Below are 27574 nucleotides of genomic sequence, written 5' to 3'. Positions count from 1 at the left end.
ATAAACAAGCTTAAGCATCCTGTGTTCCTGAGTCGGTGACACGTTTTCAAAGATATTTATTTACGTAGTATTAAACTATAAAACAGGGACGCGGTGGCTCAGTGGGTTAGGATGCTGAGCTTGTCGATCGGAAGGTCGGCAGTTTGGCGGGTCGAATCCCGAGTGCCGCGTAACAGAGTGAGCGCCTGTTACTCGTCCCAGCTTCTGCCAACCTAGCAGTTCGAAAGCACGTAAAAATGCAAGTAGAAAAATAGGGACCACTACGGTGGGAAGGTAACAGCGTTCTGTGCGCCTTTGGCGTCTAGTCATGCCGGCCACATGACCACGGAGATGTCCTCGGACAAGCGCTGGCTCTTCGGCTTTGAAATGGAGATGAGCACCGGCCCCTAGAGTCGGAAACGACTAGCACGCATGTGCGGGGGAAACTTTACCTTTACCTTTAAACTATAAAACTCTAGATGCGTGGTTGGCTGGGGAATTCTGTGAGTTGAGTCCACGGGTCTTAAAGTTGCCAAGATTAGGTACTCCTCCTCTCGATGATCTTTTCCCTACTTGTTTACACTGGCAGGACCCTTGAAACAATTTTCAGGTTTCAGGGAGCATGTTCAGTAAGCTGAGGTATGGTGTATAAACTTTCCCACCACTTAGAGTGCTAGCCTTGCAATTAAAAAGGGACCTTTTTTGTTCATGATCTCTTGTGTAAGTGTAGGGTTCAGTAGAACCTCAGATGCAAAAGGCTGCTTTAGGTGGTTCACAAAACCAATGATAACACCCCAAATCCTCTAAAGCCACAAGGGTAAAACAAAGCTTTAAAAAAAACCCTTAGTTATTTGCTCAAGTTCCTGCTCTTTCATAACATCCTCCACCCTCCAATACAAGTAGCAGTTGTTGCCTTCTCAAATACCAAGCTGATGGTTGGGTGACCCAGGTTTAACCAGAAATCTTCAGCTAGATATGATTACTTCTAACTGTACTATGCAAAAGGTATTAATAGATGAGATTAACAGGCGTATTGAAGAAAATGTGGATTCTGACCATTATAAAGCAACTATAAAAAGCATTGGAACACACTGTTACTCATTAATTGTGTGGTCTGTCACTAATTATTGTATCATTTTTGCCTTGCCTGTGAGTCTCTTTGGGCTGCAAAACATGATGAAAAGGAGGATGAAGGATAGCAGTGTCCACAAAATAATTTTCACTGACGGTTTAGAGAACCTGGGTCATGTTTCAGGAAGATATTAATCTGCCCCCAGGTTTTTGGTCGTCTGTTGTCCCATTATAACAAAAAATAGGACCAACCTTTTCCTTGCCCAATTGTCAATAATGTTCTGCGCTGTGTCAGCCACAGCTATTAAGAGATACTGCAGAGATGACTGCAAAGAGAGAGATAACCTTTGGATAATTGGCACGGTGTTGGGTGGTGATGGTGTTAGCAACATGGCCTCTGTTTGTTTGTTTAGAGTCTGAATGGTAGTACAGATAGGATGGGAAAGTAATTATTCAGTTTCGGAAGCTCGGTGTGCAAAGAAAGGATCTTTTGTTTGAAAAACTAAGCCCCCTCCCAAAGCCTTAGAGTTTAAATGGCATATTATCTCCCACATTTCCCTTCCTAAACCTGGCTAACCCAGATACTTGTTGCATCCAGATGAAGCTTTTTTAGAACAATTTCTTTTTAACCCTCGCAGAGGATCCAATGAAGAAACAATCCATTTGTCACCATATTGTCTTTTTTCCACTGGTACACCCATGAGAAACCACAAAAGCCTGCCACAAAATCTGGCCGTGAGGGAATGAGAACATGTGTAGTACCATTTTTTCAGCAAGGGTGGAATGAAGAATGTGGCTTTCACAGGCGTAGAATGGAGCCGGGTGGAAGGATCTGGCTCAGAGGAAGGAGAAGAACTGGTTGGGAAGCTGTGCCCTGTGTATTTCAGAATCCCAAAGTTTATTTGGAGTCCTGTAAAGTTAGTTCTCACCCTTTGTGGTGGCGCAGTGGTTAGAATGCAGTATTGCAGGCTAATTCTGCCGACTGCCAGCAGTTAGTTCGATTCTCACTGGCTCAAGATTGACTCAGTAATCCCACTAGAAAAGGGATGCTGTGAAAATGAATTCATCAATGAGATGAATCTGGCATGTATTTTGTCAATTCCCTTCTCCTATATAAAGACTCCCTCTCTTTGCGAATAGTGACTGGAAGGATATTCAGTTTTAGAAGAGAGCTTAGTTTCCAAAAAGTTCAGGCAATTTCATCAGTTCTTTCTAGCAGTCATTCCCATGCATTCTCTTAAATAATTTGCTATATATCAGGAGCATCTCCTGCAGAGGGATTCCAAAAGTCAGGATGGCAGCCATGACTGTGTGATTGAAATCCTGGCCATTTTTATGTGTGTTAGGGGGGGGGAGAGAGAGGGAGGGGATTTGGTTACATTGTTATAGCTGCTTTTTTTTTTGACCTGCCTTGCAAGTGCCCTGTGCTATATGATGCAGAGAAGCATCTCTTTCCAAATGTCAGGCTGAAATGTAAGAAAAGCTTATTATGATTAATAAGAAGGCAGAAAAAGTGCCATTTGGCAATGTTGGCTATGCATAGCTCCCTGCCCTGTGGACAGGCTGTGGAAGGCCACCAATTGCTTACTCTTACAAAGGAAGAGCAAGGAGAGCAGCCTTCTGTTTGGCAGCCCCAAAAAGATAAAAATATACTATCGTTAAAACAAAATTACTAGACTAAAAGCTGCATCCAAAGCAAAAAGTACAGAGAGCCAGAACAAACAATAAACGAGTTAAATTAAGCAACAACAGAATCATGAGCTTGTTTAAGAAGAAACATTTGTTATTGCTGTCAGAAGATCCTGAGAGAAATATATCCTAAGATCTCAGGGAAGCTCTGTAGATGGGGTCCTGCCACAAAACAGTCCTCATCATAAGCCACCCTTAGAAGGAAGTGTAGCAAGTGACTGAATCATAGGTCTTAAAGGACAAATAATTTGGAGTTGCTGCCTGTTTATTTTATTCTTCTGTTTTACACACATGTTGAAATCCAAAATTATTAGCCCTCTTTCTTTCCTGTGTCCTAGATTCTTTTGGCATCCTTTGTTTCTTATCCATACTATTTCAGTTTCTCCATTTTACAGCATGGATCCTAACCTAAACTGAACCACTTGTGAATGTATCTGCCCAATTGATTTAACGCAGCAATTTGCTTGATCTCTTCACTACTATGTCCATTAGCAAAAGACTAAACAAGTGTAACAAAGAGGGATAGACAGTTGTGAGTTGGGGGTGATTTAAAGTAAAATCTGGTAGAGGAAGATGTCAGAATTTGTCTTTGTATAATTGACTAAATTATATCTCCCATGGTTGGCCCTGTTGTTCAGGACTTCTGTTGGACCATTTTTAACTGTAATATCTACTAGCTGAATCCAGAACTTTTGTAAATAAAATGTGCCTTGAGAAACAGTTGATTAAAAAAGCTTTTACAATGTAATTGGTTTATATATTAAGAGCTAAATGGAAATTAATTTGTTGGAATCATGCCCATAATTCTGCCAAAATGCCATGGTATTATTCCACAATACTTCTAGTTAAATGTATTTCCGAAGAAAGAGGAGTCAAACGAAGTAGCATCACTAGAACAGGAAGTACAGTATATCTTTGCTGTCTCCTCAATTTAACTTCCCTCCCACACCAGAGGCTGCTATTTACCTCAATATAGAAAATACAAGTGCTGATATAGGATCATATGTTTCTTATGACAAGCTAATTGTTGTTATTTCTTCAGTAGCTTTGTGAAGGTAGCAGAACAGCCTCTTTCAATGGGGTTTAGGGGAAGGTTTCCATGAGAAGTTGCTAGAGATTCAGGAAAAGATAAAGGGGAAAAGAGTAGTTCCTGAACTTCACATGCTGCACGATGCTAGTCTTGGAATTTGTATATGCTGCAAATCAGCTGTCAGCTTGCTGCTTTCACTTGTGGTTCTGCAACAGATCATTACAACAAAGCAAAACATTATTGAAATGTGAATGCTACACAAAGCTAGCAGTAGACATAATATTTTTATGCAGGGGTTCCCTGAGAAAATGAGCATTATTTCAAGAATTTCTCCAAGGTTATGAACGTTAAGAAAGAGTTAGTGCTGCAATAATAGACTTTAATCTTTAATCTTTCTGTGTCTTTTTGTTGCTATCTAAAGATTGTATGGTGTTTTGCAACCCAGATTTGATAGCCTAGACAAGTGCTGTAAATTTAGGATCACGGGAAAATGATATTATGGAGAGTCAGATGGTTCATCTAACACAGCATTAATTTAACCAGGAATGGAATCTTTGTGTTATGGATCTAATTCAGTCTATTGTTGACCCAGTCATTCAGGAGTGTATCAAAAAATGGATTCTCCCTCTTCCTCGAAGCTCCTCCCTGCATAACCAGCAGCCAAACTTGGCATTAGTTGGAAATACACATGTTTGTGTGTTCTCTCAAAGGAAATAGGATGAAGCAGCTGAAATGTAGGCGTGCCAGAGCTCTCCTTTAGCCACCTACTATGTTCTTGGTGCAGAGCAGCTAAAGCAGCGCTGGCATTTACTACAGCTTGCAGCTGGAATCCTCTAGTACAGGGGTGTCAAACTCAATTTTATTGAGGGCCGCATCAGCATTGCGGTTGCCCTCAAGGGGCCGGGTGGGTATGGCCAGGGTGGGCGTGGCCTACTGGGTGGGCGTGGCTAGAGTGCATATGGCCTACTGGGTGGGCATGGCCAGCTCTGCATCGTTCGCATCAAGGGTGCCTATGGGGGCCCGGGCAGGAGTGGGACAGATCTGAGGGTCTCTGGCAGAAGGAGGGTCTCTGGGGCAGGGCCAAGGCAGTGGGGGCTGTTCCCTCACTGTTTCCAGGATGGTTTCGCGGGCCGCATGAAACCACTTCGCGGGCCGGAACTGGCCCCCGGGCCTTGTGTTTGACATGTCTGCTCTAGTATCCTAGAAGAAAGGATTGCTTTAGGGCAGCAGAGGGACATGTACTTTCCAGAAAATCTAGGTCACACCTCCGTAGATAGAAGGGAAAGCTGAGCTAAGTCATTGGGATCTAACACAGGGATTGAAAAGCTGTTCCTGCTCCAGGAAGTCTCTCTTAAAATGCCATATTGACCATAACCTGATAGCAGCTGATTCAGATAGCTCAGTGCTTTTGAGAGCCTACAGTTGTTAAAAGCAGAGCTCTTTCTGTCCTCTGCCTTTGTATTGGGGATAAAGTATGCATCTTCTCCACACCGCTTTGATTTGCAACTAGAGATGTTGTTCCTTTTCACACACTAATGTCTTTGCCTGGTAACAGCAACATGCTACAATGTGAGGCAGAAGGTCAGCAGATTGTGTTTGTTTTATGCTGGAGTTGGTTTGCCTCTACAATGGGCTATTGTGGGGCACAGCTCATTGATCCCATCTCCAGTGCCCTATGGCTTCTGATTTTGCCTTTACTTATATTCATGTGTGAGTATGAATATATGCATAAAACATAAGTTTCAGATCCTTTGGCAACCAAGGTAGTTTAGGATACTTTTAGAGCAGAAGCGTTGTTCTATAGACAACGAGCAGTGAATGCCTATATATAAAAAGCCCTTGCTGAATGGCAGAGTCCTTTCTTGAGTTTCTGGACCTCAAAACAGGGCTGATAATGGGGACTTAGTGCTGATGGACTCCGTGGCCACTGAAAAGAAAATAATTCATGACTTCCAAGGCAAGTATGGCCTTGTTCCAGGTAATTTTGGCTTAAGTCATAAAGACAGGCACGCTATAGGGTGGTTAGTATGTGATCATCGTTAATTCTTTCCTGATCTAGGTAAAGTTCATCCCTGCTACCAAGCTACTGAAGATGGTAGACATTGCTGATTAACATAGTCTGTCCTAGATGATTTGTGCATGCAGAGGTTATTCTAGCAGGCAATTGGGAATTTACCCAACTACTTGGTCAACCTCTGAATTCAAAGGTTGCTAGAATCCTGGATGAGATAACTCCCAAGTGGCCTCTCAGTCCATTGATCCCAAGAAGCCATGTATATTAACAAGAAATTCTAAGACATGAAGTAATACAAGATATACTTAGCATGCTGTGGAAGGAAGAGGATTAGAAATGAACTTGACTAAATATGTATAACTGTAGGCAGAGCACAGGGAGTTTGAGTTAGAGGTAGGGCTAAGGCTAATGGTGGCCTTATAATGGGACCAGTGCAAACATTTATTTTAATTCAATTTAATTCAGTTCAATTCTAACTGTAATTAAAATTACATTCAATTAATTGCTCAGTCTCTGTCAAGGGACATTACTCTGCTCCAGTGTGGTAAAGCATCAAGACACGACCAATTAGCCTCTCTTTCTGCTTCTTTTAAAGACTCGCTTCATAAGCAAAGTTCTGCTTCTGCTACGCTGTTTAGAAGTGACATGCTGTGCTTCACAAGGCTTTTCTCCAATCAGTCCCAAACTGTTACAGGCATGGTGGTGGCACTCTACACTAATAGGAGATAATATATGTAGTTCAGGGTTGAACTTGGAGTCCTCGGCGCTCTCTGAGCTTGATTATTTTCTTGCAGACATTTTATTAACCAGATAGGTAACATCATCACTCCTTGTGAGTGGCTATTTCTCCTTGTTTATATACTTAGGTTACCCTGCCAATCATGGTGGGGTGTGTGTTTTTCTCCTTAGTAGTTCCTGATTAGGGTATTATTTTCTGCTTGATTGTCTCCTTAATAGCTCCTAGATTAGGGTACTGTTTTCTGCTTGATTGATTGTTTGTCTAGTGTTAATTCCTGCTTATCTGCTGGTGTTGGCTGCTGGAGAGGATGTGTTCTGGATTTTTGTTTCCTTCTTAGTTTTTTCATTGTCGTTTTAAAATGGTCTGTACTTGTGGTTTATTTCTATATTGATGGCTGATGTGCCTAAATGCCAAGCTTCCAGGAATTCCTTAGGATTTTGGAAAATCAATGGGACCAAATATTAAGAAAATTAAAATAATTTTAAATAATTTTAAAACAAAGCTAATTCATTAAAATATTATTTTAAGTCAGCTGAGCCTCTTTAAGAATTTAAGAATTACAGAAGAATATTAGATTTCTTATATTGGCAATGTAAGAAATGCAGAGCATATTTTTAAATACTTGTTTTAGTTTAGTTTTGTTATAGCCCTGTTTTGACTTCAAGCCAACATATATGTTAATGTAATGAAATATTAAACCTGGACATCTCAGTATGAAGCTGAATTATATTTCTACAACATGGATTCTATCATTTCATGAATAGCTCCATCTCTTTCAAACCTGGGGTACAGCAGAGAGAATAGGCCTATGTAACTTGAAAGGAAGTCACTTTTTCTGATTTTTAAGGAAGGGATCCAGGATGTGAGTTTGCTATCCTTTTTCATACAGCATTTGAGTTCTAAAAAATGAGAAGGTGGCACAGTATGCTATATACAGTAGTTTAGATTTAATGAGAAGTTTATCAACTAAATAAAGTCCACATGGATATTCATACTTATATGGATCTTCCATTTTGTTTTGCATCAGAGGAAAGTGATGTATGTACTTATGTTTTCCTCCACTTTATAATATAGATTTCATTATTTTAACATTTTTTTAAAAAACAAAATGTTGAAAAGTTGTTTCTTTCTATTGACACAAAGTGCTTTTTCAGATCTGTACAGCCCTATTAATTAAACACTGTTCATCTGATTGGTACCAATGCATTGACTTATTTGCCACTTCTTTCACATTAAACTGAGAACTTGGTGACATCTGTTGATACTACAAGGTATTGCGGGCCCTGGAATCTTGGTATCTCTGAAGCGAAGACATCAGAATCTCTTTCTCCTCCATTTATCCAAGGTTACTTGTAGCTGCTTCACAGCTGGAAATCTAGAAAGCCCTGGGGGGGGGGACATTCAAAGGTCAATTTGGGCACAGTTGTGCTTTCTTATCACAAGTAAATGTATTATAAAGTAATAATAATAATAATAATAATAATAATAATTCAGGGCGGTGAACAGGGCAATAAATACTAAAATACAAAGATAAAAAAATTAAGAAAAGATTAAACATAATGCCCAATACAAAACAACAATAAATACAGTACGTTAAAAGCAATAATAAAACCCAAACCCATCAGGCCAGGCCGGCTTGTTCAAACAAGTAGGTCTTTAGATCACGCCGGAAGGAGCGAAGGTCAGGCGCCATCCGGAGCTCAACCGGTAAGCGGTTCCACAAATCCGGCGCACCCACAGAGAAGGCCCTCCCCCTGGGGGCCACCAGACGGCATTCTCTGACCGGTGGCACCCTGAGGAGGCCCTCTCTGTGGGAGCGCACTGGACGGAGGGAAGTTGATGCCGGCCGCAGGTGCTCCCTAAGGTATTCCGGACCCATGCCATGTAGGGCTTTAAAGGTCATTACCAGCACCTTGAATCTCACCTGGAAGACAACTGGAAGCCAATGCAGCTCACAAAGTAAATGTCACAAAGTCCAATGTTCTAGGTCAGGGCTCTTCAAACGTGGCCCTTTTATGACTTGTGGATTTCAACTCCCAGAATTCCTCAGCCAGAGTGCCACAAGTCATAAAAGGGCCACGTTTGAAGAGCCTTGTTCTAGGTTCATGTATTATGCAATACAAGTAATAAAATAATGGAAATTTTTGTGTAGTAACAGGAAGAACTACAACTTCTTTTTTTTCCTTTTGATTAAAGGTGGGATAAAAAATTCAGATAAATAAATTTGTATATTTATACTAGAGACAATCACATTCAGATATTTCCCTCTCCCCTCATTCCCCCATATTTTTCCTACTGAATTATATTAAGATGTTCATTGCTTATCCCAATACCACAGGAAACTACCTTGCGTGTCAGAAAATAGCCATGAATATTTAACAAGAAGGTGGAGTACCCTGACTGTTCAATTCTTGAACACTTTCTCTGCCCTTCTTGAGCATTTAGAAGTTGCCACGTTGGAGTTACTACAATTGTGTGTTTTAATTTGGCTTTTAAACTATAACAGCATGCTAATTTTTTCATCAATATATGGACATGCAACTTTTTATGCTACCAGTTTTGTCTTAGTTTCTCAAGTGTAACGTTCACTTTTCCTCTTCTTTGTGGAATCATGCATGTTATGGAACAATGTTATAGTCCAGAGCCTCAGCAGCTTTGCATCCTCCAGGTATGTGGGAGCATAATACAACTTCTACTTACTGGATGTACTGGCCAAAGTTAACTGGTGATGAACTCCCAAATAGCTGGAAGACAGCTGTTGCCAGGAAAGACTACAACAAGAACAAATAACACGAGCATCCATTTCCATGTTGCTGTTATTCCAAATCCTGCTTTCATTCATTGTAGACTTTCCTTGTGACTCTCTTAAGAGCTATTAATGGCAGTGTAAGAAGCCCAGAGTGTTATTTTGCTAAACGTGTATTCATTTGAAAATCAACATAGCAGATTTTTTTTATCCTTTTCAAATAATAATGGAGGGGGGATTGTTTAACTGCCAATACATGCACCATACTACAAATGCTCAACGCCAGGGATAAATTGTCTTTCTCTCTTCCTCCAGCGCTTCAGAAATGGCAATACTAGCAAACACCTGCAGGTTTCAGTTGTCACTGCACAGCTGTATACCTGTGTGGGTGAGTTGTGTTGAGGTCTTCCACAGGAAAAGTAAGAGTGAGCTGGTGACAGTTGAGATGCTTGCCAGGAGTGCTTGTGGGTGTTTCTATCGAACTATCACAGTTGAAGGCATTTTATTAGATGCTATTTTGGCAACGGGTGTTCAAATGAAATTAGCTTCTTCCCCACGTTTGCTTTTCAGCTCGACTGCTACATCACTGCCAGGTTTGTCCATTGCGTCACATTGCGATCTGGAGGATGACGAACGTGTTTTTCAGGGCTATAAGTGGGTGCCAAAATGATCACAGCAGCTGGCTTTATTTTTAGCCTACTTTCAATGGGTTTTTAAAAATATGCAATTCTTAATTCATTTGCCCCAGAGTAAGCCTACATAAAAATGATTTGTGAATTAAAAATTTGCCAGATTGTGTGGATGTCTCTGGTAGCAAAAAATGGGAGAAGTGAGAAAAAAAAATATTCTCAGTTGGATCAGGTCCTATTGAACCAGCTAAGTATCCAAACCAATTTTAGCACAATGTTTTTTACAAGACAAGAAAATGTGAATGAGGATGAAATGGACCCTTGCATGGAATTCTTAAAAGCTATTTGGCCCCACCAGAGTAGAATTGTTGTTTACTTATTTGCTTGAGTCTATAGCGCTACTGATTGATATGCATGATCCTCTGGGTCCTGAAATATCACTATCGGTTCCTAATTGTCATAGGAAAGAATGTGGAGAAAAATGAAATATAATTAGTGATACAATTAACAATATATGTTATTAACTAAGGTAAATGTGGTAGATGACCAGGTAGACCCCGAGGGCTGTTTGGTTGTTACATTGTTACGTTCCCACAAGACACCTAAATCCAATCCTCCATGAACTCAGTTGACCCTTACCTATCACCCAATTGGCTTGACTGTTAGTAGATCAGATTTGTGTGTATAGGTAGCATGAAATAAACTTCGTGCTTTGAATTCTACTGTTTCTGGTTATTTGTGTCTTACAGTAAAGAAACCATTAAATCTAGATAGACTCCTGTTGACTGCAATAATGAAGTTTTCTGACAGAATTACAGAAGTAATTTGCCATTATTATTGTTGTTGTTGCTCTTGTTATTATTATGGTTAATTTTCAATTTGATTCACAGTCTGGGACTGTGTTGCTGTCATGCGTTTAGCTTGTTATTGTAAGGTATGAGATTTAGAGTCAAAGATTATATTGAAGAGTTTTGAACAATAAGGTAGAATTCGAAAGGAAAGAAATATATGATATTGCATGTTTCTGGTTGTAGCAGTCAATGCATCAACATATATTATTTGTTTGTAGGAAATAATGCATGTGGAGTAAAGTATCACAATGCTATCAGTGGATTTACCTTTTACAGTATAGGATATATATGGTAGGGAAGAGCATTTGGTAGATTCCTAGGAACAATTCAAATGTTTTTAAAGTCATCCATAAGTATATATAGATAATCATGTAGGATGAAACAACTTAGAGTATGGTTGCTTGCCACTTCTCATATAAAGGAAGAGTTTTCATGTTAGAAAGTTTATCTTGCATTGAGATTTGAAGCAAGATCCCCTGCCAATCTGAATATTTTTCTTTACTTTTTTCATTAAAAAATTTAAAACTTTCTCTTTTTCCGTTTCTTTTGCAAATGTTGTTGTTCTTATTTTTGTCAAGATTATTAATATACATGTTCAATACTCAATATACATTTTCTGTATACTCAATAATCAGTATACATTTTCTTTCCTGTTCTCTACATTCTGAAAACATTTGGAACAATGTCTTCAATGTTTCCAGCAATGTGGAACAAGGAATACTGATAGTTTCAGCTGATTTATTGTATTTAAATCAGGTATGAATTAAACCTGATTAGGAAAGATGCATTTCTTAAGACGAGCATCATTATTAATTGACAATTATTTATATATTGCCCAAACAGATTGATTCAAGATGCTTTACCAAAGTCAAAAGCATAAATTAAAATATGTATAAAACACCCTTCCCTTAAATCCCCAGACACCACATTAACAAAACACAAAACAAATAAAACCAGCAAAAGAAAACTCACCACAACAAAGTGACTCCACACCACAATTAGCAACCCATATTTCCTAGATGAGATCCTTCTTGAACATTTTGTAAAAAGCCAATAAGGAGATACACTTCAGGCCTTGCTTAAGCTAATCTTAAGCCTTAGGCAACCCCCAAGAAGGATTGTTGATGTGCCCCCATTTTCTCAACCACTCAGGGCAGAATTTTCTAGCTGAAGAAGTAAACTCAGGAAAGGAAACCACAGAGTGATGTAAAGTTGTATAACAGGAAACAAACTAATTTTAAAAAATGGATTTTCTGCCACATCACAGCAATAAAGTCCCCCAAACAATATTCAGCAGTCTCCTTAAATTATGACAGGAAAGCAGATGCCGAATAAAAATATTTGAAGACCACATCTGGGGCATCTTTTTAAAGGGTTTGTTTGGAAAATGTTTGATGCAGTGAGGATCAGTTTTAGAGAAAGAGAATGGCCTCCAGATGGATATATCTGGGAATCCTGTGGTATGTTGTGGTAGAAAATAAGGGCACAGATAATTTCATTTTGAAGGGCTTCCTTTACCCATTTTCCTTCTCAGATCCATGCTACCATCTGTACTTCCCTCTCTGATGTTCTGAATTCATATATTGAAGAGGGAACTACAGTGAAAACACAGTATGTTAAGGAAACCATTTTGAACTGGCAAAGAGGATCTAGGGAAATGAGTCAGCATCTTTCTCCAAATCATTTCCCATCTACCTGTGCATTTAAAATTATTTCCTCCAAGACTAGTTGGACCTGTGGACAAGGGCCTTACTTGACGTAATGTCTATGGAGCTTCTCCATCACTAAATCATGGTTATCCCAAAGGTACTTTTTTTTCAAAAGGCAGCTTATTTTTTTTCCCCTCCTTTGAAAATGTTTCACTTCTCATCCAGAACTGAAGAAACTTCTTGGATGAGAAGTGAACCATTTTCAGAGGAGGGAGGAAAAAAAAAGTCCAGTTGCTTTTTGAAAAAAGTATCTTTGGGATGGCATTACTATTTTTTTGTATGCTTCAGTTGCTGCAGTCCAAAATGAGAGTGAGGCAAAGATTTAAAAACTGCATGGAAGTGATGCTCAATTAATATATTAAACTTTCTGTATTAAATATTTAAAATTATAATACATTGGCAATTTAGGAGGGTCTTTGGGGAAGGAAAATGGGCAACTTCCTCTTGATCTCAGCTCATAAAACTCACATTAGCCTTCTCAGATACATCCTACTAAATACAGTTTTCTTTTCACCTGGCTCCACATCCATATATTGCTAAAGATTTCTGAGTTCTGAAGCCACCCTAATTATGCATACACACTGACACGTAACAGACTGGTGTTTTGAGATATTTTAGGATTTATCTCAAATACAGTACATATATTCTTTTCTTTTTGTGAAGTTGAATTGATTCCCCCCCCCCCCATTCTGCTCCAGCCTATTGGAACCTGCACCGATGTCATTATGAGCTCACTTTTTCTTTAAATTCTAAATATTTTTAGAAAGCTGCCTATATGAATGGTCTATTTTTCCTGTGGGAGACTGTGATAATGCATGACTTTCCAGTTTCACATTACCGGCGGGGACCTGTCAGTGATTACACAGTAGATACAATGAAAGTTTCCCCTCCGTGTTGTGTTGCGAAAGCTTTCTCTTTGCATGAACATTGCTTAGAACTTAACTTTCTTTATTCCTCCTTCTCCACTTTTATTTATATGCAACTATGGTCATAATGATTGGGAAAAGCACCTAGTTGGCAAAGTGGTAGCATGCAATCATGTCATCCTCACAAATGCCAGGAATCCTTTAATTTAATACAATCATGAATTGGTGCCCCACTGAGTGGACACTTTGAGAGAAGAGTTCAGTGGATTAGTGTATATTTTTTACAATCTAATTTTCTCTGCATTGCTTTCTCTCATAGCGACACCTATGATTGAAGAGTTTGGACTGAAGAGTTTGAAGGACTAATTATTTTATTTACTTTATATTTCTGTTACTTCATGATTAGTAGCTCAGAGGACAGCATTCTTCATAGTATTCTGTTGGCTGGCTGGAAGCTTGTGGTACTCCCTTTAAGCAGTAGACTCTCATGTACATAGATATGACAATACTCACTGTGTTTTGATCAGTATATCATGAATAGAGCTTGATTTCATACTGATTTATGAGAGGTTGGGAGGTAGAAATCCCGGTGATGTGAAGTGCTATCAATCAGCTGCTCAAGGATTAAGGAGCTCATTTTCCATTTGTTGGTAGTTCTCATATTAAGTATTATACAGGCAGGTAACAGAAGAAGGTTTGTTTTTCTGATTCCAGCCAAATTCTCAGGTTCTTATCTGTGGGATTAATAGAATACACACACACATGTGCGCGCGCCCACACACACACACACACACACCATATGTGTGTGTGTGTGTATGTATATGTGTATATATGTACGTATGTATGTATATATATATGTATGTATGTGTGTGTGTAGATAGATAGATAGATAGATAGATAGATAGATAGATAGATAGATATAGATATAGATATAGATATAGATATAGATATAGATATAGATATAGATATAGATATAGATATAGATTTAGATTTAGATATAGATATAGATATAGATATAGATATAGATATAGATATAGATATAGACAGGGCTTTTTTGTCATAGAACGCTCAGAACGGAGTTCCGGCACCTTTTTTGGATGGAACCTTGTAGGGTAGGCAAGGCGGGTTGTATGACATGTGTGAGTTCCGGCACCTTTTTTTTTTACAAAAAAAGCACTGGATATAGATATAGATATACAAGCATACAGACGCCCAATATCTGGGTGAAGAAAAGAAAATGCAGCCTACTACAAGACCAGCAAGGGAAAAAAGAATCCTAGATGTGGCCCCTCTTAATTCTTGGGGCAGTTGTGGAGGTGCAATTTTATTATTACTGTATATTGTGAGATTTATTTTCCAGTCTCATGGATTTCAGGGGGCTGCCCTTGCAATTATAAACATTGTTTTTGGCACCTAGATTTGAAAGCTCAATGAACAGTTACTCTGCAGATGTAATTTTAATTACATAGACATACTCTTGCCTTCTGTGAAGCAGCATCTCCGAGCCTTAAAGAAATCTGAAGACTGTTGAGTATGAGCAGGTTAAATTACAGTTATTAAGAGGAAAGTTATTTAAAGATCAAAGTTGACTTACCTCTGAGGAGCTATAACATGAGATTTCACTGAAATGAAAAGTTTCCAGGCTTCCTCTTGCTCATTACGGTTTGTCCAGGTTTTCCAGAACATTATTTTGTCATTGCCTTCTCCACGGAAACTTGCTTCACTGTGAATTTTTCCCTATCCACTTTCACTGTGTATCCTTCCCTATCTACGTTCCTGAAAGCTTATTCCAAGATCAATAAAGAATCACACCCATTTGTGTTGGAGGTGGGTGGGGATGAATGATCCAGTTTTGTTGAACTTTTAAATAGCAGAAGTACTGTTTCCTCATAGATAAAATTAAAGTTTACACCTGAACTTGAGTCATATACCATCTCTGTTATGCAGGACATCTTTCTTTCTTTCTTTCTTTCTTTCTTTCTTTCTTTCTTTCTTTCTTTCTTTCTTTCTTTCTTTCTTTCTTTCTTTCTTTCTTTCTTTCCTCCCTCCCTCCCTCCCTCCCTCCCTTCCTTCCTTCCTTCCTTCCTTCCTTCCTTCCTTCCTTCCTCAATTATAGCAATCACATAACCCTGCAGTCAAAGAACTGACAAGTGTTTTAAGAAGAAACTAGACACATTTGCTGGCAATTCTATAATTTTGAATTTTTTGAACTAAGCAGCATATTGGATTAAGGTTAAGACTCTGACTTGCTCTATATTCTGTAGTTCACATCAACAGATTTGAATTCTCTCTCTCTTTCTTTATCACATACTTAACGCACATATACCACACATAAAAGGAAGGAAGGGAGGGAGGGAGGGAGGGAGGGAGGGAGGGAGGAAGGAAGGAAGGAAAACAGGTGATGTGTTTCCTATCTTCAAAAAAAGTGGGGGGAACCACATCCAGGAAACTACAGACCAATCAGCCTAACATCAACACCTGGGAAGATACTGGAAAAGATAATAAAAAAATTGATCTGCGAACAAATAGAAACAAAGTTATAAGTAGAGGCCAGCATGGGTTTGACAAAAACAGATCATGCCAAACCAAACTTATTTCATTCTTTGATCAAGTAACTAAATTAGTAGACCAGCAAAGTGCTGTGGATATAGTATACTTAGACTTCAACAAGGCATTCAACAAACTAGACCACAACCTACTTCTTGGAAAGCTAAAAAAAAAGGGATAGATAGCATCACCATCAGATGGATTTTTAACTGGCTGGCGAACAGTATTCAATGAGTAATCCTTAATGGTACTACATCTACATGGAAGAAAGTAAGCAGTGGGGTACCACAAGGCTCTGTCCTAGGCCCGGTACTTTTCAACATCTTCATAAATGACTTAGATGAGGGAATAGATGAGGGAACTTATCAAATTTGCTGACGATACTAAGCTATAGGAATAGCCAACACCCTAGATGATGGCTCAAGATCCAGAAGGATCTTGACAGACTTGAACACTGGGCCCTATCTAACTAAATGAAATTCAATGTAGAGAAAAGTAAAATCTTACACTTAGGCAAGAAAAATAAAAAGTACACATATAGACTGGGTGAAACCAGGCTTAATAGCAGTAACTGTGAGAGGGATCTTGGAGTCTTAGTGGACGGTCAATTAAATATAAGCCAACAGTGTGCAGCAGCAGCCAAAAAAAGCCAATACAATCCTAAATTGCATTAACAGAGGGATTCAATCAAGAACAGGTGAGGTACTATTACAAGTCTATAAAGCCTTAGTTAGACCATACCTAGAATACTGCAACCAATTTTGGTCTCCACACCATAAAAAGATGTTGAGACTCTAGAAAAAATGCAGAGAAGAGCAACAAAGATGATTAGGGGACTGGAGGCTAAACATATGAAGTACGATTACAGGAACTGGGCATGGCTAGTCTAGTGAAGAGAAGGACCATGGGAGACATGATAGCAGTGTTCCAATATTTGAGGGGCTATCACAGAAAGGTGATCAACCTATTTTCCAAAGCACCTGAAGGCCAGACAAGGAATAATGGATTCAAACTGATCAAGGAGAGATTCAACCTAGAAATAAGGATAAATTTTCTGACAGTGAGAACAATCAACCAATGGAACAGTTTACCTCCAGATGTTGGAGTTTCATCACTGGAAGCTTTCAAGAAGTGACTGGACTGCCATCTGTCAGAAATGGTGTAGGGTCTCCTGGCTTGGGCAGGGGGTTTGGACTAAATGACCTACAAGGTCCCTTCCAACTCTATTATTCTAATTTTAATTCGAAGGGAGGGAGGGAGGGAGGGAGGGAGGGAGGGAGGAAGGAAGGCATACATGCTTAACTTGTGTTAAATCTATATTTATTTTGCATTGATAAATTTTGTTAATTTTGCTCTGTTTGTCAAATGTAATAGCTTCAGATCCCTTACTAAACAGGAGGGTGTACTTCAATGGTCCATTCTAAATCTGTGATTTTATAACTTCAGAGCTCCATTAATAAGAAAGCTGCTACATAAAGAAAAAGAGAGGTAAATGTAAGTGGAAGGAGTACTTTGGTCAGGGAGTAACCTGACCATTAAAACATCAGAGTATAAGCTATCGATGAATTAAAACAAGCCTTGGGACCTTTATGCTAGTATTCAACACCAAAAGTACCAAGCAAGAGTTCCACAATTCAAGGATACTGGTATTACTGGGATATCAGTGTTTTGTCATATCTACACCTGGGGTTTCACGTTATTTGGATATTATTTGTAAGAAGATGCTTTGCATCTTTGAGTAAACTTTGAATAAAGTAAAGCATTATCAGTGACAAGGATAGATAATTTGTATACTTTGGTGCAGCCCTTAGTCTAATTTGAAAACCTTTCTCTAGAGGATCACGTCAGGTACTAGGGAAAAAATATCCTGATTTTTCGTGGAACCAAGCTGGGTAGGAGAAGAAAAGAGAGAGAAAAGAGATGATTCCTGATCACTGTTTGCTCTGGTTTCCATCAACTGTTTTTTCCTCAACAAAATGCCAAAATATTAGATTCCTTGATGTAAAATATTGGTGCAATGGCCAGCCACTATCTCTTGCCATTGCAATTATAACATCATCAATGTCTGTTTAGTATAAAATAATGGTTAAATGTATAAATAGAAGCTATTAGGTGGGCATCCTTACATATTGGTGTTTACTTGCTTGTACGCTAGTAGGACTGGCAAGTCCTTAAAGAGATGGGCATACCAGACCATCTTATTTGTCTCTTGAGAAATCTATATGCGGGCCAAGAAGCAACAGTGAGAACTGGACACGGAACCACTGATTGGTTCAAAATTGGGAAAGGAGTCCGGCAAGGCTGTATACTGTCGCCTTGCCTGTTTAACTTATATGCAGAGCACATCATGAGAAAGGCAGGGCTAGATGAATCAAATGTTGGAATTAAGATTGCCGGAAGAAACATCAACAACCTAAGATATGCAGATGATACCACTCTAATGGCAGAAAGTGAAGAAGAACTAAAGAGCCTCTTGTTGCGGGTGAAGAAGGAGAGTGCAAAACTTGGATTGAAATTAAACATTAAGAAAACCAAGATCATGGCATCTGGCCCTCTCAATTCCTGGCAAATAGATGGGGAAGAAATGGAGGTAGTGACAGATTTTATTTTCCTGGGCTCCAAGATCACTGCAGATGGGGACTGTAGCCAAGAAATTAAAAGACGCTTGCTCCTCGGGAGGAAAGCCATGGCAAATCTAGACAGCACACTAAAAAGCAGAGACATCACCCTGGCAACAAAAGTGCGTATAGTCAAGGCTATGGTCTTCCCAGTTGCAATGTATGGCAGTGAAAGCTGGACCATAAGAAAGGCTGAGCGCCAAAGAATTGAAGCCTTTGAACTATGGTGCTGGAGAAGACTCCTGCGAGTTACTTGGACTGCAAGGCGATCAAACCGGTCAGTCCTAGAGGAGATCAACCCTGACTGCTCTTTAGAAGGCCAGATCCTGAAGCTAAAACTCAAATACTTTGGCCACCTAATGAGAAGGAAGGACTCACTGGAGAAGAGCCTAATGCTGGGAAAGATTGAGGGCACTAGAAGAAGGGGACGACAGAGAATGAGGTGGCTGGATGGAGTCACTGAAGCAGTAGGCGTGAGCTTAAATGGACTCCAGAAGATAGTAGAGGACAGGAAGGCCTGGAGGAACATTGTCCATAGGGTCGCGATGGGTCGGACACGACTTCGCAACTAACAACAACAACAACGCTAGTAGAGGGCCTGGCCCATTTGTATCCCTGGGCTGTATTCTGATCTTTGCAGCTCTGCTTAACCATACTTTAAACAGCACCATTATGCTTTTTCAGATATGATATCACCACAAGCTCAGTTCTGTACCAAGGTAAGAACGTAAGTGAGAGTCCTTTAGTGACACTAAGGGACCAGATTAGAAACTGGGAGACTAGTTCTAGTTGCGCCTTAGTCATGAAGCCAGCTAGATGATCTTGGGACAGCCTCTCTCTCTCTCAGCCCTAGGAAGGAAGCTATTGCAAACTGCTTCCAAAATCTTGTCATGAAAACCACAGGGACCTGACCTGGCCATCATCAGGAGTCAAGACTGACTCAAAGGGATAAAAAAAAGAAGAGAGGAGAGGGATTTTGCTACCATGGTATAGGAACAGGAGGCAAGTTAGCTGCTGTGTTTGAACTCTGATGGTGGGAGGTGTACTATAATTTATTAGTGTACAAGCATGGTTGCTAGGATGCTACATACTACATTCAGTGCTAAATAGTGTTTACTAGTAGAATGCATGTGCAAGCTTTTATCCTCTAGAAAATAAATCTGTCAGGATTAGAGCGCCATGCCTGTAAAGGCAATCACTTTCCTCATGGCCCTCTCCCCATCTATTGTATCTTTTGGAAATTCACCAGCAGTATGCTCCAAAGGTTGATGTGGTGGGTTTTGTGCATTTAGAGACTTGGTTTCCATGGTTGCGAGCTGCACATGCTTGAAAGCAGCAATTCAGAGAAGGGGATGGGCAAAGAGGGAGTAAGAGAAGGCAGTCATTAAAATGTGTCAATTAGTAGGCAGCAGCTCTCTCCTTGCTGCCTTTCTTATGCACTCCACAAAAGCAGGCAGTGTTTATTGTCACCATGACCCTAAAGTGAGCATGAATGAAATAGTAAGCAAGGGAAGGAGGTTTATATTATAAACAGGTAGCCCTTTCTGCAACATGAGTGTGCCTTACAACAGGCTGAAAGATGCATGTTTAAGAAGGGTAGGAGTCCTACTGATTAGCAGGTGGAAGGAAGGAACAGTGGCAATGAATGCAGTGCTATGATCCTGTCTACTCTTGCCATTCCCAACCAAAGCTCCCATCATTGGCCCTTGCTTGTCTGTATGAGTGTGTGTGTGTGTGTGTGTGTGTGTGTGTGTGTGAAGACTAGGGAAATGAACAGCACAGTACCTGTCAGATTCCCAGTCATCCAGGTCACGATTGTCTCAAATGTGCTTTGTTCCAGAAGGCAGCAGGACTTTCTTGGTTTTTTTCTTTGAAAACATTTTGCTTCTCGTCCAAGAAGCTTCTTCAGTTCAGTCCAGTTGCCTTTTGGGGGAAAAACAGCTTGGGTTGGCCTAGTCCCTGTTGCTCCTTTATGGTTTTCTTGCCAACTGACAGAGGCAGATAACTGTTATGTCAGCATCTCCCCTAAGTTTCTTTCTACCTTCAGTTCCATTGGAAGCCCTTGATGGGAATGGGCCTAACAGAATCTACACTATGCATATTGTTAGCCTCAATCTTTGTGAAATGTCACAATATCCAGACGTGAGATCAAAGCCAGCTAGATGAAAGCATAAGAATCGTTCAAGGGTTATATTTTGTAATTAGGATTTAGGCCTGGGAGAGACTTAATTTTTGTTTCACCATAAAGGTAGAAAGTTGATCTTCAGCAAGTCATTTCACAGGAATGAAAGGTGCAGAAATAAAAATAATTCTGATATTATGATGGCTAAGTTGGTTAATTAAACCAACTTAGAAAAATTAATTTTCCAAAGCACCAGAGGGCAGGACAAGAAACAATGGGTGTAAACTAATCAAGGAGAGAAGCAATCTGGAATTAAGGAGAAAATTCCTAACAGCGAGGACAATTAACCCGTGGAACAGCTTGCCTTCAGAGGTTCATCACTGGAGATTTTTAAAGAAGAGACTGGACAGTCACTTGTCTGAAATTGTGCTTGAGACAGGGGCTGGACTAGAAGACCTCCAAGGTCCCTCCCAGCTCTATTCTGATTCTGATTCTAAACATTAAGTATTCTTAATATATTTTTTTCTCCCCATCCCTCCCCTTGTTAGGAGTATATAATCTTAACATGTGATGTTCTTATATTTCTGTTATTGTGCTACGTTATCTAATATAACAGGCTAATAAGAAGAAGGAATATTGCTTCACTGACTTGTAGGCTTTTACATTTCTTAAGGCTGAGGAAAAAACATAAATCCTAGAGAAATCTCAATAAAAGAAAAAGATAGGTTTTACAGTGCCCGTTTTCATAAATTTTTTAAAGAGTGTTCCATAAAACCCATTGAAAGGGGTTTACGGCTATAGATGCAACATGGTGAACAGATTTTAAAGCCACTGAATATTTAATGAACCCCAAGCCTCTAACAACTAATAATGTTCTAATGACACTTGCCCTATGCTCCTTGTGTGCAACCACATATTTCTATGAGGTTTTTTTTTAAAAAAAGCTTTCTAATAAAGTGAATGAAACCACCAAGCAAATGAAAAAGCTGTTTGCCATCCCAGCTCTTCTTAGAGCAAAGGTCAGAAATGAAATCTGTGTTTATGTCTGGTATGCATGCTGACAGTACATTATTAATGCTCTCCTTTTCATATGTAGCCATAGATCATATTGATTCGGTTAAGAGAATTTTTTACACATCCTGGCTCTGACAGCCCATGATAAGCAGCTTGTAATGTGCTCTAGAAGCAAAACAAATCTCTAGAGGAACAGAGAACACCAGGAGTGCTTCACACATAGATCCCAGATGTGTAAAGTAACAAAGGTATTACAAACACAGTAGCAGCAAATGATGGAAGCCCATTTACAAGATGTTGGATGCTGAGCACTGAGACCCAGTAACAGCTTTGGTTATGGTATATGTATGCATGTGATGCTGCTTAGTTCAGGAAATCCAGACTTATGGGATCACCAACAAATGGTTTTCTAGCTTCTTGAAAAGTTTATCAACCCTTTGTATATTATTTATTTATTTATTTGTTTATGATACCTTTGAGTCTGTGTTGGCTCCTGGTGATTACCTGGGTAAGTCCCTGCATTTTTTATAGCAAGGTTGTTGGGAAGTGGAAGTACCTGGAAATGGTTTGCCATTGCCTGCTTCTTATGGCTCTGAGAGAGAGTGACTGGCCCAAGGTCACCCACCATGGCAGGACTAGGCCTCACAATCTTCTGGTTTCTAGTCTGATGCCTTCATCACTACACTAAATTGACTGTTAAAATATAGGATTATGCAGTGGTTTTTTTGTAAAAAAAAAAGTGTCGGAACTCACACACGTCATACAACCCGCCTTGCCTACCCTACAAGGTTCCATCCAAAAATGGTGCTGGAACTCCGTTCTGGGTGTTATAGACAAAAAAAGCCCTGGGGTTATGTAATTGTTATAATCCAGTACAACTGAAGCAAGCCATAAATAAAATATGTCTTTGTCTACTGCCTAAAATATCCACTTATTCATTAATGAATCAATTGGTGAGTCTAACACTCTCTCTCTCTCTCTCTCTCTCTCTCTCTCTCTCTCTCTCTCTCTCTCTCTCTCTCTCTCTCTCTCTCTCTCTCTCTCTCTCCATACATACATACATACATACACACATACATACAGTATGTACTGCTCTGGCCATATCAGAATCAGTTTTTGCAGGTCAAGATAAGAGTTTTATTGTAGTCCAGAATTGTGACAAGACGTTCATGTATTCGGGCCTAGAAAAAAGAAAAACTGTTCCTAATTACCCAGCTTCCTGCCAAAATCTGACATTTAATCAAATTCAATGGCCACCTTTCGTTGTTTATCGTATTCCAAGTATTCTGGTCAGGAAGAAGAGATTATCTGGAAAATATCAATTTTCACTCTATCTCATATTCCCTGGAGAATATAAAACAAGAAAGGCAGCTGGCCCTTTTTTAAGGGGTGGTGATGGTGGTCAGAAATCAATAATTACTTGTAACAGAAAATACATTTTGGGTCTTTTAAATTTCCCCCACAGTACTTTCCACATGGAGCTCAATTGTAGTACATGCAGCGGAATTCTCTAAATATAGTAATATGGTGGAAGAAAATGCTTGATAACTCTAGTCGAACTTGTAATCATTGCACATACTGTAATATGTCAAATCCAAATAATAAAACATCATGCGACTTTGGATATTTCATTACTCCCCCAGACACTTAAGCTTCTCTTTTTTTCACCAGGTTGGTGGGCATACCATGCTACCTATTCGTTGGATGCCACCTGAAAGCATCATGTACAGAAAGTTCACCACGGAAAGTGATGTCTGGAGCCTTGGCGTTGTTCTCTGGGAAATCTTTACCTACGGAAAACAGCCATGGTACCAGCTCTCAAACAATGAGGTATGTGGTATTGCTCTATATTATCATTCTGTACTAATAAGCTTCTTATTTTAGCGGAACCTTCTTTTTTAAGTTTCCATCAATGCCAGTGCAAAAGCCCTGCATAAAGTCAATCGCAACTTAATTCAGACAGGAAATTTAAAGAAATTCAGTTTGATTTTGCAAATTGAGGAGAAACCACCTTGCTTCAAATTTCTTTGAAACTTTCCTTGAAAAAGCATTTGTTCATAGGCTAGAATGAGGAAGTATCTAATTGGCAGCTGCTTCATCTTTGTCAAAATGGGATGAAAATATGATAGCAAGCTCTTTAGAGCAGAGGTCCCCAACCTGTGGGCCACGGCCCACTACCGGGTCATGGCCTGTCAGCCACTGGGCCACATGAGTGGCTGGCCAGTGCGCACACATCATGTGCGTGCACACACACTGTGCTAGCACCGCCATGAGCATCTTGTGCATGCTCGCAGCCCCGTTGGCGAAGCGTGCATGCTTGCGGCCCCATTTGCACATATGCATGTACAGTGACATTTTCATGTGTGTGCATGCACATGTAAAGGTGCCTGCCCCTCCCTTTCCTACTGGGCCACCAACTGAGAAAGTTTAGGGACCCCTGCTTTACAGGACGTGAAACTGATCTAGGTCTGGATATCTTCAGGGGCTTCACCGCCAGAAAATTTGAAAATATTTTTCCTGCATTAATTTTAAGGCAAAAATTGCAGGGAAGGAATTGACCACAACCTCCAAATTGTTCAGTCAAGACTAGGTTGTGCTGTAGCAGTGCTGCCAGCATCCCATCAGGGAATTGCACAGCAGGTGTCCAAATGAAGTCAGAGACACTGAAACAACTTGTGGTTTTATATAAATAAATATATTTACTGCAAATAAGATAGTGAGGCAAACAGTCACATCATGAGGTAAATCACAGAACGCACATAGCACAGAGAAGAAAAAGGCGGGAAAAAGGGAAATTCTCCCTCTGCACCCAAGCAACCAATCACAGCTCAGATTGCCTCATGTGGGAGCCAGCAGTTTCCAACTAATCAACTATAACTGTGTGTTCTGGCTCATTGTACAATTCAATTGTTCTAGCTACTAAATTTAAATTTAATTCCAAAATAAAAATATTCAAAACTGTTTAAGTGGTAAACTCTTATTTTAAACTGCCCAGAGTCCCTGGGAGTTGGGCTTCATAGAAGATCAATAAATTACTATTATGAGAAAAGGAGGAAAGAAATATTGAAAGATCTTCCTTGTGTACCAGTATAGCTCATTTTCCCCAATGTATCAATGAAATGTAATGACTTTATTTTTTTTATGTATTGCCTTGCCTTGCCTTGCTGTCATTATTTGGTATTTCTGGTGCAAATAAAAAAATGGTATTTTTTTTACACTAAATAAATAGGAATAAGAGTACAAAAGTGTTAGGCAAACATGTTGCAAGATTATCTTTGCAAGTATTGGCCAATGATGTATCGCCAACAAAACAAACAAATCAATGGGCTCTCTTTTTGTCCTTTCTTCAGGTAATTGAGTGTATAACTCAGGGCCGTGTCCTACAGCGACCTCGTACCTGCCCAAAGGAAGTATATGACCTGATGCTTGGGTGCTGGCAGCGGGAGCCTCATATGAGACTCAATATCAAAGAAATCTACTCCCTCCTTCAGAACTTGGCCAAGGCCTCTCCAGTCTACCTGGATATTCTAGGGTAGAAATTTCTAGCACTTCCTTATATGAAGTGTGTGAATGAATGTTTCTGTTGCAACTAAACTCCATTACAATGTGTTATTAACTCTGGCAGTATTAAATACAAAGATACGGAGAAGCTTTCAAAGGGCAAGCTGTGTGCATCTCTTCCTCTGTAAACACAATATTGACATTATGACTTCACTGACATATATCTCCCCTTCTGCTCTATTTCCCCCCAATTTCTATTCAATCAGGCTTCTGCATTATTATAACTCTGCATAGACAAAGGCCTTAACAACCTGATCTGTTTTATCAGCAGATACTCAGTTTTGCTCATCACAGCTTAAATGCCTTGTTGTCCTTTTGCCTTTGATCTGGATAAAAAAGGGAAAAAAAGACTCAAACATTGTGACTTCTGCTATATGGATATCTGGAACATCTATGGAATTGCCTCTACTTTATTTGCTTTGGCATCTGTGTGGAAAATGGAAGTGTCAGGTGCAGTAGACTGGCATTCTCTATCGAAAATAATTATTTTATTTCCAGTTGAGGTCAACCTGAAGGGGGAAAAAAATCAGTTGGCCTCATATAATCTTCTCTTTTGAAAAATGATCAGATCAGTTGGCATCCAATGAAACATTTTACAGAATAATGTAATTATTTAATGAAAGAGTAGGAACCTGGTGCTTTCCCTTGGGAGACATATAGGGGAATAAAGGCGTCATTTCCATTGCAAAGTTTTTTATAATGAAAGGGGCTTCTGTGTCAACTGGACTGAAAAGTAAAGGTCTTGGTCACATTTCCCAGAATTGTATCACCTTATGCACAGTTAGAATTCCCCAGGTTCACCTTGCTATAGTTTCTCCTGATGTCACTACTACAAGAATTCCCTAGTTAGTTTTTGATAATGCAAGTGCATGGTTGGGTATATTAAAGTGCAGAATAGTTTCTAGGGCTCTTTTGAAAACAGGGCTATAATACTGTGGCATTATGTCAAATATATTATGCCTCAAATCTGATGCCTCTGGTTGGGTTGGGTTGGGTTGGAATGGAATTGAAACCCCACACATCTAGGTTGTTTTAGCTTAGGATGCCCAGGATATGGGGAAAGCTAGACATAGATAATATAGAGATTACAACATGATGTTTTTATCAGCACTTGCTGATCCTTGTCCTTTTATTCATCTTCTGTTTATCCTTGTTAGGCACAAGCAGTCAGAACCACTCGTAAATGGCTGAAGTAAACAACTTCATTGTTTTCTACCTATATTATAAGATTTTCCCCAGACTATCTTCCCCCGGGAATGATCAGAGCTTCATGAAACTTGGGTGGAGGTCAAGCTTATGCCTCTTGTGGCTGTGCAAGAACTCTAAGCTAGGCCCTTGCTTGATCCCTCTTTCCAGCCTACCTGGCAATTTCCTAACAATCCTTTCCCCAGACTCAGCATACATTTTATCAGTTAATTCATTCTATTCATTCTGAAAAACATCCCATATCTCATTGCACACTCAAGCAGGCATAATAAATTCCTATATTTAGTTGTAACAAAATTGCTGCTGTGAAACATATGTACAGTATTGTTACAGGTGCAATAGGGTCATGGAACAATGTTGAATATTTATTACTGATGTGAAATAGGACATATTTGAGAAACTCTGGAGAAAAGTCAGCAAAATAAGGATGAGAACCAGTTACTGGTTGAACAGATAATTGAATATTGAATGTTTAGAATGGCCATCCTTTCATTTAGGAGTGGCAAATATTATACTACATGGTTAACAGAAACATATAACATATAGATGTGGAAGGTTTAGGATATACATGTCAAGTTATTTTTATTATAAGATATCATGATGAGATAAATTCAAAACTGCTGCAAAAATGTGGAGGGGATATTTTAAATCACTGAAGGAGGTCATGAATATAGAGCTCCTAAATGTTTTGTAATTGTAACTTTATTTTAAAGATTTGACACTTATTTTTCTAATTGTTTCCAGAATCATTTTAAATGTGTTTGACTTACATTATTTCTTTTAAAGCATCCTTTTTGCAATCTAGAAAGATGCTGATCTTGTTTCATATCTGATCTAAAATTAGAAATGTGAATAGTGGTGAAGTTGGATTCTATTATGTCATGTTAGAAGTTGCTAAGTTATACATATAACAGTGTATGTCTAAAGCGATATATATATATATATATATATATATATATATATATATATATATATATATATATATATATATATATATATATATATATATATATATATATATATATATATATATATATATATATATATATATATATATATATATATATATATATATATATATATATATGTTTTCTGAGGTTTTCGCGGGTGTTCGTATGTGGATCTTTGGTTATTCGGGTTTTTCCCCGCGTAGAACTAAAGGTGTAGGTGTAGCCCCTACACC

General features: G+C 39.2%; 1 protein-coding gene across 1 annotated transcript in view; it reads left to right on the top strand.

Moving 5' to 3' along the window:
• NTRK2 (neurotrophic receptor tyrosine kinase 2) overlaps nt 1-25160 on the top strand; it is a gene marked incomplete at its 3' end in the record, with an annotated part of 199668 nt that extends 174508 nt beyond the window's left edge. The window contains exons 17-18 of the mRNA XM_081317128.1: nt 23296-23454; nt 24975-25160. Coding sequence (XP_081173254.1) covers nt 23296-23454; nt 24975-25160 — 345 coding nt within the window. The remainder of the gene's footprint in view (nt 1-23295; nt 23455-24974) is intronic.
• Between the last annotated feature and the right edge of the window lie 2414 nt (nt 25161-27574).

The sequence above is a fragment of the Vipera berus genome (genome assembly GCF_964194415.1).
Source record: "Vipera berus genome assembly, chromosome: 2".
NCBI lineage: Eukaryota > Metazoa > Chordata > Lepidosauria > Squamata > Viperidae > Vipera > Vipera berus.
The sequence above is the reverse complement of the archived record's forward strand: the minus strand, read 5'-3'. Positions and strand labels throughout refer to the sequence as shown.